The 17,654-nt window shown below is 43.0% G+C and overlaps 1 protein-coding gene across 1 annotated transcript in view; it reads right to left on the reverse strand.

Moving 5' to 3' along the window:
- SYCP2L (synaptonemal complex protein 2 like) overlaps positions 1–17,654 on the reverse strand; it is a 78,110-nt gene that overhangs the window by 8,865 nt on the left and 51,591 nt on the right. The window contains exons 26-30 of the mRNA XM_070403729.1: positions 14,445–14,546; positions 13,302–13,408; positions 12,330–12,421; positions 9,916–10,015; positions 9,756–9,814 (exon numbers count right to left, since the gene is read on the reverse strand). Of these exons, the coding sequence (XP_070259830.1) occupies positions 9,756–9,814; positions 9,916–10,015; positions 12,330–12,421; positions 13,302–13,408; positions 14,445–14,546 (460 nt within the window). The remainder of the gene's footprint in view (positions 1–9,755; positions 9,815–9,915; positions 10,016–12,329; positions 12,422–13,301; positions 13,409–14,444; positions 14,547–17,654) is intronic.

The following is a 17,654-nucleotide window of genomic DNA, read 5'->3' on the forward strand; positions in this document are numbered from 1 at the left end:
CGGACTACCAGCCCCACAATGCTCCGCGACGGGCGTGCACATCCCAGCTTTGTAGCCTGGTCAGGTTGTGTGGAGTAACTGCGCTTGGGGGAATCCTACAGGTTTTTCTGCCTTCCCCTGATTGGGAGGAGGGATGTTCGACCTGACCTGTGGTTTTTCCCAGCAGTGACAGTGTGGCCGTGGACGAGACCTTAGGGCAGGACAGTCGCTCTTCTGGAGACGTCCGCTTGGGAGTGACTTCTCTAGCCTCAGTCCCAAGAGAAACGCACACGGGACCCGGCGCCCGTGGAGTCTCCCTAGACCTGCGGAGGCCCAGGACTAACAAGTTTAGAACCCCCTGCCCTAATGTTGTCTTGCACTTTGCCTTCCTCCGGATGGAGCCCAGTCCCACACCTATCAGTGTGCCCTGCAGAGACCCTACAGTTCTTGTCGACTGCAAGAACTTTTCGCTGAACTTAAGAGCTTTCTCTTTTCTTCTCTATCTGTAAGGTGTCTTACTGTAGGGCAGTGATTTTCAACCGGTGTGCTGCAAGAATTTTTAAAACATGCAGCACCTGACTATTGAGTCAGGGGCACTGACCACTTTCCCCTTAGACTGTAAAAAAAAAAAAAAAAAAAAAAAAAAAAAAAAAAAAAAAATCACAACAGCTGCCTGGCCTGTGTTGGTCCAATGGTTAGAGCAGTCATCCTGTGCACCAAAGGGTCCTGGGTTCGATTCCTGCTCAGAGCCCAGAGCCCATACAGGAGGCAACCAATTGATGTTCCTCCCTCTCCTTTCCTATCTATGCTCTCTACCTCCCTACTCCATAATCACCACACTGCTGTCCATCTTCATGAGTTCTTTTTTTTTTAACCCTCCTCCCTCCCCCACCTCCACCAGAACTGCTTTGTATCTAAGAGTCTGTCTCTGTTTCACTTGGTAGTTCAGTTTGTACCCTCTCCGTCACAATTTATCTCACTCTATTCACTTGACTGTCTCATTCAAAAGACTACAAGCCCTTGATGGCAGAGACCATCTTTTTCTTATAGAATGCACGAGAGGACCAGTGCACAAAATTCATGCACAGGTAGGGTCCCTAGCGGCTGCCGGCTGGGAGCACCTCCCTTCCCCTGCTGCCTGCCGCTGCCGCTGCCGCTGGCCCCACCCCCTGGTCAAACTCCTGGTCAAATTCCCCGTGGAGGGAACAATTTGCATATTAGGCTTTTATTATATAGGATAGCACCTGGCTCAATATTTGGGGAGTTAGCACTGTTCTACAGAATTCTACCTGTCTGTGCCTCTGTTTTCTTTTCATTCTATCCATCTTGTAATCATTTCTCATTCCAGCCCCTACTTAACCCTTCTCCTTAGGTCTGCCAATGATGCCCAGTGACTCTCATGGATGTTCTGAAATCCCACTGGCAACTCTTGGGGCTGAGGGCTATGTTGAATGGTATGAGCATCATGTTCCTATGACACTTTTTATTTGCATATTTATTAATAATAGTGCCAAGCACCATGCTAAATGCTTTGCAGATGCTGTCATACTTAATTCTAACAACTCCAAGAAGTGGGTACTATTATCCCCATTACATAGATGAGGCATGAAAGAAGTCCTCACTTAGCTGAGGTTCCACTGCTCACACGTGAAGCTGGGATGCAAACTTTCAGTGACTCCAGGACCAAACTTTGATCTCATAGAATCACCCAGATGCAGATTTATTAACACACCCAATGACCACCAATATAGTCCTAAACTTTGACTTCTATAAATCTTTCTCTTCCAAGTCACAAGTAAGAGCAATGAACCTTGAGACAAAATGGATAACAAGGGAAAAAAGAATGAAAAAAACTATAAATGAGGAAGTACCAAATAAAGGGAAATATAGTTTCTTTTAGGTTTTTTAAAAATACGTTTTTTAAATTGATTTTAGAGGGAGAGAAACATTGACCATCTGCCTCCTGCATACCTCCTACTGGGGATTGAGACTGCAACCCAGATATGTGCACTGACAGGGAATGGAACCAGCAACCTTTCGGTGCATGGGACAACTCTCAACCAACTGAGCCTCACCAGCCAGTGCTAAACAGAAGTATCGTTTTTGAATGCTGAACCACTTTCAGGGTTTCACAAAGGTGAGATCAATCTTCTTTGTAATCTTAATAACCCGCCCAATTTTTAAAATTTTTTCTAGATTACTCACACTGGGACAAACCACATTGGGCTCATTTTTTCCTCTTTCATGAAAACTAATATCCTTGGAAAAGAGATTTCAGGGCCAGAATGATGGGTCACAGGGGGCAGAGCCCATCATCCTGCCCTGTAACTGGTGGTGAGGGCCTTAGGCCCCTCACCCCCTTGATGGCTCCTGCATAGTCCAGTCTGAGAGAAACAAGGGCAACAGGGCACAATGGCACTTCCCTTAATCCTGGGGTGTAGGCTCCCCTAGGGAGATACACAGCACCATTGTGTGCCTGGCTGGGCTTCAGTGAAGCAGGAAAAGCTCTCCACTTCCACCTCCCTTCCCTCTCCCTCTTCCTCTCTTTTGCTTCAGTGTGGTCATTTGGAAGGGGACTCCCAGGGCTGGCTGTATAGAACTACAAATCAAACACTGGAATAGATTTGGGGATCCTGCCAGTGGATATCAGGCAAGTGGTACTGGCTCAAATGCACCTCAGGCTAGGGTTTGGATTGCCCTTGTTTTATCCAGCAGTTCAGACTAATTTAGAAACATATACTTTAGGTAATTTGGACATAAGTATGGTAACTAATATCGTGTTCCTATGACACTTTATTTGCATATCCTGTATAATAAAAGCCTAATATGCTAAGTGTCCGGTTGTCCAGTCGTCCATTCAACCAATCAAAGCATAATATGCTAATGATATGCTAAGGCCACTCTACCGCTCACTATGACATGCGCTGACCACCAGAGGCAGATAGTCAACCAGTCGACCAGTCGCTATGATGTGCACTGACCACCAGAGGGCAGACACTTTGGTAGGTTAGCTTGCTGCTGGGGTCCAGCCATTCAAGACTGAGCAAGACTGGCCAGACATGCCCTGAAGCCCTCCCGCAGTCCCTCCCTGGCTGGCCAACCTCCCACGTCCCTCCCCAGCCTGATCACGCACCAGTGGGGTCCTTCAGCCTGGCCTGTGCCCTTTCGCAATCCAGGACCCCTCGGGGGATGTTGGAGAGCCGGTTTTGACCTGATCCCGCTCAATGCAGAAGCCTTCCCTGGTGGTCAGTGTGCTCAGTGAGAAGCCGGGCTCATGGCTGGCAAACACAGCAGCATTGGCAGGAGCCTCTCCTGCTTCCATGGCAGCTCTAAGGATGTCCAACTGCCATCAGTTGGAGATCCCCCGAGAACTCCAGGACTGTGAGAGGATGCAGGCCAGGCTGAGGGACCACCTCCCCGAGTGCACAAATTTCGTGCACCAGGCCTCTATTTTATTGATAATAGTGCCAGGCTCCATGCTAAATGCTTTGCAGATGTTATCACACTTAATCCTAACAAGTGCAAGAAGTGGGTACTATTATTCCCATTATACACTCTCAGAATGGTCTTTGGAGTCTTAACTTGTGGCCTGCATTGCTTCATCCCTTTTCCATGAGGGCAGGTTTATTATCTACTAATAATTTTGACTGATTGGTAGGGCCTTGTAAGACCTTATTATTTCTGGTAATCAATTAAAGTGAGTCATAGTTAATACATCAGTATTACTACCCTGCTATACATTTAACACTGGAAGGTGAGCCAGCAATCTATTTACCAAAATCAAATCTTTCTGCTGGTTGATTACATGGTTCTGAAAAAAAATAATATATAGAACAATTCCTTACTGCTGTTCTTGCATAAGGATCACGCTGTCTTTTAAAATCTTTACAGAAGTGTCTGTCAATTTGGAGTGATTTTGCACCCAAAGGATATTTGGCAATGTCTAGAGACATTGTCATGACTGGGGGATGCTCCTGGCATCTAGTGGGTAGAGGCCAGGGATTCTGCTAAACATCCTATGTGCACAGACAGCCACACACAATTTCCCCACCCAAAGTATCAATAGTGCCGAGACTGAGAAACCAGACTTAAAGAATCCTCAAGTTGGGATTTGTGGGTAGCTTGTTTTTTTTCCAAAACTACACAAGCCTCACCTTATGATCGATAATTACGCTTCTAATATGAAAAATTCAGAAAAGTCAGTATTAACCCCATGCGTTTCTTAATTACTCTTGCACAATTATTAATAGCAGTTTTAGAGACCTTGACTTGAGTACTTTGAGGCAAGGGGCTAGTGAGGCTGGAGGGATAAAGACTGATAAAAGATTGATAAAGTAACTCCTGTATTGAATAGAGCCTCATTCCCTCTAGTTAACTCAATTTTTCCCAAGGTATTCGTTTGGAGAAAAGGAAAGACCTTGATCCCCTTAAGTTCTCTCAGCTGCTCCACTGTTAGGTTTGGCCAAAGGGAGCCTTTAGTTGAAATGTTTGGTGTTGAAATTGATTATTGCTGGTTTGGAGTGATTTTTGTAATTTTAGACATTCCTTTTTGAAATGCTCCAGTTTCTCACAATAGTAGCAGGCCTTTCTATGGGAGATGAAGTTTCATTATTTGGGTGGCTGGATGGGGTGCTGGGCTTCTGCTGGCTCATAGCTGCTGCTCTGAGCCTAGCTGGCTGGCTTCTAGCCCCATAGCTTAGACATCCTGGCAGTAGGTGACGGGGAACTAGATTCTCATCCCTAGGCTAGGGTGATCATGCCTCTCTCACTGGCTGCTCTTCTTTAGGAAAATATATCATCCATTCATTGTTTCCTTTGCTCAAAATACATTTATTGTAAACAGTGTCCCAGTCAACAGGTGCTGGGGATACAGTGAGGGTCTGACACTGCTCTTGGTCTCGTAAAGAATAGATGCACTTTGTCTGGATGCATCAAGTTAATGAGAATGCCCTGACCCTTGTCCTAGTGGCGAATCAGATACCTTTTGGCCTAATTCAGGCAAGTGCTAGCCCTCCCTCCATTCTTTCACACAAAGCCATAGTTTTCCATTTCAGATTCCAGTGGTCTGTGTGGGATATTAGTCAAAGCCACTGGCCTAAAGGAGATTCAGTCTTCACCAAGTGGGCCTGGGCTCTGGACCAGACAAGCAGTTTGGGGAGCATTGCAAGATATGGACCTTTTTTTTATTAGTATTACAATATGGCTTTCATATGTTTAAAAGAAAAATGGCTCTAGAATTGTTTTCTGTAATGTTTACTGCAATTTTTAAATATTTCAGTTGTATCATAGAGGTCATTGACTCCTAGGGGCTGTTCTGAAAACAAAACCATTATTTGTGCCACTATATCTAAGACCAATTTCTGAGAGTTCCAGATATCTAGCTCACTGTTACATATAGAATATAACAAACTATATATATATCAGACAGCGTTTGAAGGGTATAGTACTTTGAGGAGCCATGAAGGTATGACTGGTTGCTTTAACAGTAAATTGTCATAGACTGTTCTGCCTTTTGAGTTCTTGTGCCAATGTTTTAAAGCAGTTTTATGTAGTTTTTCACTTTCAGCTGCCTCCTTTTTACCCCTAAATTCAGAGTTTCCATCTCTGGCAGCATTCTTTTTCTTTTAAATACCATTCACCCAGGCAGTCTGCTTTCTGGTTGGGATACAGATGTAGTCCAGCCTCTATTCTCATGTAGTGAATCTTACATTCAGGTGGATAAATTGAACCAGAGAATATAACATACTCAATAAATAAAGTGTTGCCTGAAGACGTCACAGAGGAGTAAAACTGGTCTGACTCAACCCCAGAAGCCCATGACTATAAGAGGCTGAATATATCTTAGTGTCCCCTGCCCTTGGGTCAGAGCACTCCCTACGCCAGAAGAAAGTCATAAGACCATTTCCTATAATGAATTCACCAGTACCAATCAACCTGAACAGCACTAAAGTTATTCTCTTTAAACAAACAGTAGAACTCCTCTGTGCTGCAATCTGGACCATAGATGTTTGTAGGGTAGTTCTTTATCAACTTTATTTCTTCTATGAATATTTGCCTATTATTCCATGTATTCAGGAGTCTCTTTCGTTAAATTATATTTTCCTGGAAAATTGTCCATTATTCCAGGTTCTCATCAAAACTTGGATTGCATAGGCATCTGAAAGTTAAAATGTTAACAAATTAACTCTAGTTTCTGCTCCACCCACTCATTCCTCCCACCCCAAATCTTCCCTATCGGTCTAACTGGCACCACCACCCATCGAACTGCTAAAAGACAAAAATCTAGGAGTCATCCTTATTTCTGCTTCCTTTGCCTATTCCTTCCATCTATCAGTAATTTATTAATTCTAGCTCCAAAATGGATCTGGAATCTCCATTTTTGTCCACCTCCAATGCCCTCCTCTTCTATTCTTCCCCTCACCTTCTATTCTTTACTTCCCCAATCAATTCTCAACACAGTGGCTAGAACGTTTTTCTTAAAATATAAATCAGATTATATTACCCTCACCCTCAATGCCATTGCTCAAAACCCATCCAAATTTTCCTTCACCCTTAGTGAAGGAAAAAAATTCAAACTGCTCAACAAGGGCAGTGAGACCTTACCTCATTGAGAGTTGACCATGTTCCCAACTTCATTTCAAATAACTGTCCCTATACCACTGTGAGTCAAGAACTTGAGTTCCTCAAAGATGTCAAATTCTTCCCCACCCAATTTGGTTGAGTTAAACTGTTCCCAAGTATATTCACCTTAAATGTCACTTCCTTAGAGAAACCTTTGATGAGCATCCTATCTGAAATTGATACTTTACACCAGTGGTCGGCAAACTCATTAGTCAACAGAGCCAAATATCAACAGTACAACGATTGAAATTTCTTTTAAGAGCCAAATTTTTTAAACTTAAACTATATAGGTAGGTACATTGTTATTAACTTAATTAGGGTACTCCTAAGGCTTAGGAAGAGCCACACTCAAGGGGCCAAAGAGCCGCATGTGGCTCGCGAACCGCCGACCATGGCTTTACACTATTACTCTCTGCCAAAGCACTTTGTTAATATCCCTCAAAGCATTTAGTAAACTTGCAATTAGTTTTGTTTATTTGTCTTTTTTCTTACTGTATTCCTTCAGGGAATTTATTTTCAATGGGGGTGGGAGAATGTCTGTGTGATAACCATTGTATTTCCACATTTTGCATAGTGCTTGGCAGCAGAGCAAGCACTCAATTGTAAATGTTTAGTGAATGAATGACCCAGATCCAAGAGGATAATAGCTAAATGGGAGATACTGTGAAAGTGAAGAGCTGTAATATGGACAACATATCTTTTAGTGCTTGCTTCTCCCACTCCAATACACATCATCTGAACAAAGCTAGTCTTGTACCTACCCCAGGAATGCGATAATAAAACTGGACTTTGGCTTTCTTCAGGAAGGCTGAATTGCATTAAGCCTGGAAGAAATTAGTCCATCTCATTATATTCACATTAGGCAATTAAAAATAGGAATATACATATTATGTATATACATAAACAGAGTTATTTCATAGATTGTTATCTATGTGAGCTGAGAGAGTCAATGGCCAATCTAGGATACTGACATAAGAAATTAATATTTTACTTGATTCTATTTTATGCACTGTCTGCCAATACCACTAGCCCACACATATGCAGAGGTATTTCATGACCACAACTCAAATCACTGAATCCCAGTCTCTTTGGAGCCCTGTGCTAGGGGCTGAAATAATCTAGTCGAGAAATGTCCTCATCTCCCTAGAAAATTACATAAGGCCAACACTAATGTGCCAACATGACAAAGGGATGGCGCTGGATACTGACCAGATCCAGATACTGGATATCAACCCAGCTAATTAACTTCTCGAAAGCGCGTGGCACTTCAAGCGCTTAGCCTAGAGCCTGGGCCCAGTCAGCATTCAGCATGCGCTAAGAGCATCACCATCCTCTCTCATATGTAAGCCACAGGGTGGTTTCCTTGGGTGTTTGGAAGAAAGGAGAGCAAGTGCAAAACCCAGAGGGGTGTATATTGAAGCAGTCTGTTCTTTGAGGTATTCTAAATTCACACAGGGGCCTATTAACAAGGAAGATGAATGTAAATAGTAATTAGTATCCTACAATGTAATCTGTGTGAACTAGAGAGACAGTGATCTAAAATCTGGGCTTCACTCAAAATAAGTGACTTCTCTCCAGGTTTCAGAAGACCAGGGGGCATACTCTTCTCTAATGCTTATTATAGTGTTGCTTTATAACAGCATTTCTCAAAGTGTGAATCTTTGGACCTCTAAAGGGACCCACCTCCTTTCCTTGGGGACCTCTAAGGAAACTAAGCTTCCAAAGGTTCTGTGAGGTCAAAATGTATTTTGGCAAATGGTAATAATAATAAGACATTATTTGCTTTTTTTTATTCTTACTCGCTCATGAATATACAGTAAATTTTATAGAGGCTGCAGGATGTGATATCACAACAGACTGAATTCAGAAGCAGACATGAGAATGCATCTGTCTTCTATCAGGCCAGACATTAAAGAAATTTGCAAAAGCATAAAAAAGTGCTACTCTTCTCACATTTCCTGCTTTCAAAAATCTGCTTATTTTTCATAAAAATCTGTTACTTACATCAATATGTACAGATTTATTTGTTATTTTTAACATGTTTTTTAAATCCAAGTGTGAGTTTTTTAAAAATACATTTATTTGATTGATTTCAGAGAGAAAGGGAGAGGGAGAGAGAGATAGAAACATCAATGATGAGGGAGAATCATTGATTGGCTGCCTCCTGAAGCTAGGAAGGACTGAACACCCCCACCCTAATTTAGATTTGGGTGCTGCCCCATGACCTCCACCAAAGCCCATGTAAGGAGCTAATTCCTTAAGGACTAAAGTGAAGTTCTCTGGGGAAAAAATACAATGAAATTATCTTTAAAAATTTTTTTAAGTTTAAGAGGTCTTAATTCCAAGAAGTTTGAGAAACATTCGAAACTTGGGGCACTCAGTAAAGAGGTTCTAAAAGCACATCCCCTTTGAGAACACATGGAGGGTGATGTGCTTGTGAAAGAATTTTGAAAATCCATGGTCTGTACGTCATTATTATTGTGCTAAATGGAGTAACAGAGGAGGAATAACTCAGATTTCTAAAGTGTTGTTTGAAACATATGGTGCAAGCAGAATACTGTCCATCCTAAAACCACCTGACTGAGATTTCTGTGACAGAGCTGGTTCTCAACTGGCAGATACAGCTTTAGCCACTGCAAGTTTACACAGGGATCCCTTCTGAGTGTTCAAGCGGAAGAAAACACTAGACTTCTCCCAGGCAGAAGCACTGCCCCTCCCTACACGCAGCGGGAGGGGACTGCGGAGGGACTGAAGCAGCAGTCGCAGAATGTGAGGAGGATAAAGCCACTTGTTGTCTTATATGTGTGTGCTCTTGATCGAGTCGATTGTACCAGGAACACAATTCCGTATACAACTGAAAATCAACTGTTTACTCACAAATCTAAATATTTTGCTCAAAATCTATCACTTTCATTTTTTTAAATAAATCAACCTGGATCAAAAACACTGCAATTCGGATGACCCTGTTTCGGCTTTTCAAAATTTACACTTCTAGGTGGATGTCCGAAGCCACACTCTGCTCAGAGCGCCACAGAAGTGGCTGGTTTAACAAGCAGCAGCTACGGGGCTCCTGTGTCAAGTTTTACCAACATCAACCCCCACTACCTCACACTTCAACTAAGATACTTCTAGAAAGAATATTTTTTAAAAAATACCTCAGCATTTGCAGATCGCAGAATGATTTCAGATCAGCAGCCTGTTTCCCCCAAAACTCCTACAATTGAACAAAAGTTGCCTTTAAGCAGTAAGCTGTTATTCCACCCTGGAACAGATTCTCGTGAGTCACAGAGAACATTGTAAACACAAAGAACTTACCAGAACATCCTTCTCAAGGTGTTTCAGAGCCTGCATATCCTTCTCAAGGCTGGTCAGCTCTCGAAGAACAATACTGTTAAACTGCTCTAGTTTATTCAGCCTGATAAAGGTAAAAGGAACAGATCTCACTGGACTGCTTGGCTGTGGCAAAGACCCTCTTAATCCTCTTCCTGTAGGGATATGTCACCTTCTTCTCCAGACATTCATTTTAAGAATACATGTCTCTCTTCCCTCCCCTCACTGCCTGCCCATCCTCACCCCGAAACGTACTATGCGAACTTTGATTTAGCCTTTCAACAGGAGCCGGAGGAAGCTGGTATTTCAAATCATACTTTGCAGAGCAAAGGAGAGAGGACTCAGGGAATGGGGGCCGATGCCAGGCCTGGGCCAGCAGCAGCCTCGGTCCCACTAACCACAGCTCCTGCGTTTCCTACCTCCCACTTGCTCCCCTTTTTCTTGAGTAAGCGGGCTCTGAAAACTGAAATTGGCTAACTTTTTTTTCCATTTCTACGTTTTCATTTTGAAATTTCTAACAGTCACTATTCTGTGTCTAACCACCATATAAACTGCTCATTTGTACACTTGCTTCTTGTCTTCTCCGTTAGGCAGGAGGCTCTGCGAAGGCAAGCCGCCCTAAAGTTTGCTCCCCTGCACTGTTGCATGGAGCGCAGAACCGGCACCCAGCGAGCACCGCTGTGTGCATTTGCTGAACAAAACGATGAGTAAAGCTCTGACTGGGTGGCTCAGTTGGTTGGGCATCATCCTATGCACCAAAAAGGTCCCCAATTCTATTCCCCCTCAGGGCACGTTCCCAGCTTGTGGGGCTCCATCCCCAGCAGGGGGTGTGTAGGAGGCAGCTGACCCATGCTCTGCTCTCACTTGGCTGTTTCTCTTTCTCTCTCCCTCTCCCTTTCTTTCTCTCTAAAAATCAATAAAACTATTTTTTTAAATGAATACATGCATGACCCTTAAAAGATGATGGAAGTTCCACGAGTCCAAAGTCCCTCATGGGCTTGTTTTGAGACTCAAATGACAGTACATGCAATGTATAAATGTTTGAAAAAAAATTATAAATTTCTATTCATGTTATATATTCTGCCTTAAGAAGCTTTCTACATTGGTTAAGCAAATCGGCCTGCCAGCACTTCCTTCCCCACCTTCCCTATAGGCCATTCTCTCCAACAGAAACCATCTCTATACTCACCTTCCCTGTTCCATTCAAATCTCTGTTTCCAAAACCTCACTCCAGAAGCACTTCCACTGTAATCACTCTGGATCAACTCCAGTCACTACAGAAACCCATCTCCCCATTCGCACTTCCTGTCCTTCACATCTGTCTGAAATCTCAGCTCCTTTTTACTTCTTGCTACATGGTGACAAGGGTCTGTGTGTGTATGCGTGTGTAGTATTTTTTTTTATTGTTGCAAAATATACATAACATAAAATTGACCCTTTTGATCATTTTAAGTGTACAATTCAGTAGTGGTAGGACATTCACAATGTTGTGTGACCAGCACCACTCTCCATTTCCAGAATTTTTCCATCACCCCAAATAGAAACTCTTTATTGACTAAACAATAACTACCCATTTCCCACTCCCTCAACCGCTGGTAACCTCTATTCCACTTTATGTCTCTATGAATTTGCCTATTCTAGGTACTTCATATAAGTGGAGTCATATAATAATTATCCTTTTATATATTTCACTTAAAATAGTGTCCTCAAGATTCATCTATGTTGTAGCTTATATTAGAATTCCATTCCTTTTTTAAGTTGAATATCCCACTGTATGTCTATCCCACATATCATTTAGCCAGCATTTTTACATGCTTGCCCTGTCTTCACAGTTGGATTATGAACTTTTTAAGAATACAGGCAGTCCTCAGGTTACGTCATTTCGTGGTTACATCGCCATCTCCCATTTATTTATTAAAAAAAAGTTCCATCATTTCAACGTATGTACATGTGTGCTTTATGTTTGTTATTATTTATTTACCACAAGTAAAGGTCAGGAATTGTTATCTTTCTTTTACATTTTTTTTTTTACTATTTCACTTCATTACTGCTGTGTATGTGCTCCATGTGAGTGACGTAGGTGCTTATGTAGGTGGGTTCCGACTTACGGCGAAAATCATATTATGTCGCGCCGTAGTAGGAACGGATCTCCGACGTAACCCAAGGACCTACTGTAGTCTTTTAGAACCAGATAATGGTATTTCATAAAGAGGCTTAAGAAGGGCCTTCAGTTCAGCCCCTCATCTTATGAAAAACCAGACACCTGGAAGGGTTAAGCAATATATCAAACCTCACATCTTCCCGAGCTCCAACTCCTCACGGCCCAGCACAGTGGTCACGAGACAAACATTTGTGAGCAATCACACTTTTGTAAACTTGTTTTGAAAGCCAATACTTACCTACAGTGATGTATCTGGTTTAAAAGTTTTATTAGGCAGCTCGGTGCTTGCTTTGCATATTCTGAATAAAGTGCACTCCTTCTGTACCTAAGCTAAACCATAATAACAATACAAGATCACATTTGGGTCAACCATAACCACACAAAATGAATGCAGGCTTTGTATTAAAAAGATTTTGACAGCACACAACATTCATAGCAAACATTACTGCTAACGAACAGTGAAAAGGTGCAATGCTACACACCTCCCGTGTACTACCTCACGGCCAGTACCAATACAGAACAATAAGCTAAAATAGAAAAACTTGCATTCATACTATTGCAACACATATTGAATATCATGTACAACTTTCCATTATAAATTAGCTTATAGAGTATTGTAGAAAATAAGACTTTGGAGATCTTCCAACTTAGTTAAATGAATGTGTATTAGTGTAAGATAGTTCTCTCAAATGTGCTATTAAATAACTCTAGGGATATACAAAAATAGGACCAAAAAGAGGAGACTGAAATGGTTCCAAAGTTCATCTGGCAGGTACAGTTTTGGGACAGCCTACAGGTGCAGTGTCAGATAAGCCACCACTCTGCCGGGCACCCTCCCACAGCCTAGCTCCATCTTTGGCCCAGACACCTCTCCTAGCCACATGCCTTCTTCTCCCGAATCCTCCTTGTCCATCATTGTGACAAAATCATTGCCTCCTGCTAGTTTAGTTGTCTGAGAATGCCATCAGTGACACCTAACCATGAGTCCAATTTGCACATAGTCCTTCTGGTCCCATGGCAGCAAATGAACATGAAGTAGCTCTCTTATAAATACAAACCACAATTCACCAAGACTCTGAAGTCAGGGGCCACAGCTAAGACAGACTCAGGAATACTTGCACACATGGAAGATAATGGTATTAATAAATAATATGAACCTGTTACTTTAAATTCACAACAAGCTAGCTTTTCATTGTCAGTGGACCATTACCTCACATTTTCTTTCCAGTTCTCTAGTGAAGTTCTCAAAGGTTGTGATAACAGCAGAGCTATTCAAGTTCTCCGGCACAACGGCCAGGGGTGGAGTAGAAATGTTTTCTGAACAATAAAAACAGAACATTAAGTAAAATTAACAAAGTGCGAAGTAGATGTGCTCAGTCCATCAGCTGTTCGGAGGATGGAGTGAGGCAGAAGCACACATCCGATCCACGAAGCCCTTGGCTGCCTGGCTTGACTGCAGAGGGCTGACTCTGGCTGATGCTGACAAGGCCAACTCAGGCCAAGAGTCCCCACGGCAGGCGCTTCATGCTGCTTCTTACCAAACCTCCTTCGCCAGCGAGTGCCCGCTGCATCCAAACTTTCCCAGCACTTTACATCAGTGCGACCGATATGATGTCTAAGAAGCAGGCTGAGGTGCAGTAGGTTTTAAGGAGGATGTGATGGGTAGGGCATTTCTATGAGGGAAACACTGGCATAACAGCTCCAGATGCCAGACGTTTCCTGAGAGCACATGAGGGGTCTGGCCACAGTTTGCCGACCACTGTTCTAAGAGATTTGCATGTGTCAACTCCTTTAATCCTCATAAAAACAGAGAGAGCAGATAACTTGTGCAAGCTCACACCAACTGCTTCAGGACTGGAAGCCAGGCTGCCTGGCTCTTCACCACCCTCCAGTACCTCTGGGCTTCCAAATCTGCCTTCTTGGAGACTTGTGTTTCAAAATATAGTGGCGCCACTCATCCAGAAGGCCATCCCCCAAAATGCAAACATTTCAGATCCTCCTCCTTCACTGGTATAGAGTGAATGTATCCACCACAGAAATTTAGTTAATAACTATCAACGAAAGCAGAGACCTATACGTTCAGGAATGCCCAGGCCCTGAAAATTGCCATAAAGACGAGTTAAGAGGCAGAAATTTAAAGGCTAGGGAGGAGCCTGTTTTTATTGTTCTGGCTTTTATCTGTAATTTGTCCAGCAATTTATGTATCTCTGAAAGGACAGAACGCTTAGTTTTTAGGGCTCTGCAGCTGCTATGATCTTCAGACTGTAACCCCCTGGTAATTCGTGTTGGTACATTCAGTGCTTACACTTTCTCACAGTCTTGCTTGACTGGCTGGCTAGATGCACAATGTTACCTGCCAAGTCTGCTGCTTCTGTCACGGAGGAAAGGGAGCCTGGAGCACCATCCTCTTCCACTTTTGACTGTTTCCACTTAGCAGAACTACCATCCGACATGTCTAAAGGCAAGCACAGCACATTAATAACCACACACACATTATTTTTATCCCAAGTTTAGACAGTCCTCTTTTCGACAGTTAATATCTAACCTTGACGAGCAGTAAGTGAAAGTTCTTCCCTGTTACTAATTACTTACCATTTGGCACATTCAACAAGTATCAAAGCACTAAGTCTACTGATGCCTAAAAAGGACACATGGGAACAGGCCTCCCCCTTTGAGGAGCTCTGAACCATTAGGAATAAGCACCGACTGACTCAAACAAAAAGCAGTAATCATTGGCATCAAAAGTACTGCTCCCCTCCATGTCCTGCAAAACAAACAAACAAAACAAAAGAACAACTACAACAACAAACATTTCGCGGGCTCAAGGCTAAATGGCAAGGTAGCAAGGTTTCCAGGCAAATGGGCTTTGGAAGCTCTTCTATCACCCTGAGGAATGCGCCACCTGCTGGTAACACTGGAGCTTTAGGGTTGTGCTGAGGTCATTTTGGCTCCTCATCAGCTTGAGACTTTGAGAGCCTCAGCTTATGAGACTTAAATATAGATTCTCTTTTTAATTAGGCATTTAATAAATATTTTTTATTCTTATATTCATTTTTGCCCCATCCATGCCTTCCTGATCTTATCAAAGGCACCACCATTGTCAAGAGTACACTAGCATTCAGCCTGACTCCTGCTTCTCTTTACTGTCTGCTTCTCTTCCATTATCAGGGTCTGAGGTCCTGCCTGTAGAATGAATCCATATCTCTTTCTACATTCCCACACCGTGACCCTGGAGGATCGCATCAATCCCATAACATCGTCATCTCCCAAATACCTTTCTTGTCTGAGCTCTCTTAAGCAGCAAACTTGTGTTTCCAATTGCCTACTCAACAGCTCCACCTTGAGCCCACTCCTTCCTATCCCTCCTCACCCTAACCACTTTCTTCTCCACCATATACTTAGCCCCTACACACACACACACACCTGCAAAGTCATCTGCTTTCCCCCTTGTCCTCACATATCCAGCTTAATCACTATTGGTTTTCCCTCTGAAAGTTCTAGAATCTAATTTAATTAATTTGCTTAATAAATAATTGAATGTTACTATGTGCAAAGAGTTGTACAGTGTGGTAGGAAGACAGAGAAGCAAAGAGGCAAGTTTCTCTTTCTCCACTCTGCTCCTCTACCCTGGTCGCCTTGTGGTTCCTCAGACACCCCAGACACATTCTCACCTAAAGACCTTGGCACTTATTCCTCTAACTTGAGTCCTTCCCCCCACATATCTGCACTGAGGTTTCCTCTGGCCATTCAACCTAAAATTTCAATACCACCCCCAACTTCTAAACCTCTTTCCCAATTAATTTTTTCTTAGCCTTTATCACAATATAATATACTACATGTTTTACTTTTCTTGTGTATTATGTCTCCCCCACTAGAAGGTAAGCTCCAATGAGGTCAGGTATTATTTCTGTTTTGTTCTCTAGAATATTTAACATGTAGAAAAGTGTCTCACACATAGCAGACACTCAGTAGACATTCAGAGAGTAAAGGAATGATTGAATGCTGCAGAATATCCAAGCCACTATGAAATAAGATCTTGAATAAGAAATGACATCTTGACTTCTGATCGAGATGGTGATGTAGGTTAACATGGTACTCACATCCTCCCACACCACATCAAAATTACAACTAAACTACAAAATCATCATTCAAAACACGCTGAAAAAAGACTGAATGGAAGTCCTACAACTAGGGAATTAAACAAAAAGCCACATAGAAATTGGTAGGAGGGGCGAAGACGCAGAATGGGCTGGTCCTAAACCCACTTGTGTTGGATAAAAATCAGGAGGGGTATCTTGGCTGTGGATGACCACCCTGAGGAGCAAGGGTCCCAACCCCACACAAGGCCTCCCAGGTCAGGGTTCCAGTACCAGAAAGAGTTCTCATAACTTCTGGCTGTAAAAAACAGCAGGGATTAAGGCTGAGTGAGATGGAGGCTGCTGGAGTCCCAGGCAGTACCTCTTACAGGGCCCACCCATGGACTTACTCAGACTTACGCCCTCTGGGCTCCAATGCTGGGGTGGCAGCTTTCTCCCAGACAGAAGTGCTGGCAGAGGCCATTGTTCCTTTGGTGAGCCCTCCTCCCACAGAGCCACCAGGTGGGTGCTATAGCTGAGACTCCATCAAACTGGCTACACTGTTTGTCCCACCCTAGTGATTCTCTGAGGTCACACACCACCCAACTTTCAGGCCCACTCAAGCTGTTTCCAGTGGCTTTTCCAACCTTGGTTCAAAGCTTGGCCTTGCCTGGGCATCTCCAAGCCCAGCACAAGTAGCAGCCATCTACAGATTGCTTTCTAGCTCATGCCAGGCGGCCCCAGGCAGAACAGAGGCAGTGACTGAGCTTGGAGTATACTTCCTGAAAAACCCCTGAGCCAGTACACCTAGTAGACAGCCTCAGGCCATGTTGAAGCATCACCATCTAATCACCCCCATAAGTGATTCAGTCAAGGGGTAGACTCAGTGGAACCAGAGCCCCACTAAAGTAATGGTTCTACTATGTTGGGTGGGGCCCTGCACAGCTTATCCTCCATGGTGGTCTATGATCACAGCCAGTCCTTGTAGCTGATTGGCCTGGGGGTAAGTACTTCCCATTGATGTCCCATATAAAAGAAGCTAAAAGAGTTCATGACCACCGAACCAGTATTACAAGAAAGGTTTAAAGGGTCTTACAGTTGTTCTCAACCTTCCTAATGCTGCGACCCTTTAATACAGTTGCTCATGTTGTGGTGACCCCAACCATAAAATTATTTTCGTTGCTACTTCATAACTGTAATTTTGCCACTGTTATGAATCGTAATGTAAATATCTGATATGCAGGATGTATTTTCAGGGGTTGCGGCCCACAGGTTGAGAACTAGGAGAAGGAGGAGGAGAAGGAGAAAAATTTTGAACAATAAAATGGAAATAAATGCATATCTATCACTGATTGCATGTAAAAATAAATAAAAAAGTGAACAAGCAGAACAGAAACCGACTCATAAAAACAGAGAACATTATGATGGTTGCCAGGTGGGAGGGGGATAGGAAGGTGGTTAAAAAAGGTGAAGGGATTAAGAAGTGC

This window comes from Myotis yumanensis, unplaced genomic scaffold (genome assembly GCF_028538775.1).
Source record: "Myotis yumanensis isolate MYYU_CA2020_CCGP unplaced genomic scaffold, mMyoYum1.0.hap1 SCAF_2, whole genome shotgun sequence".
NCBI lineage: Eukaryota > Metazoa > Chordata > Mammalia > Chiroptera > Vespertilionidae > Myotis > Myotis yumanensis.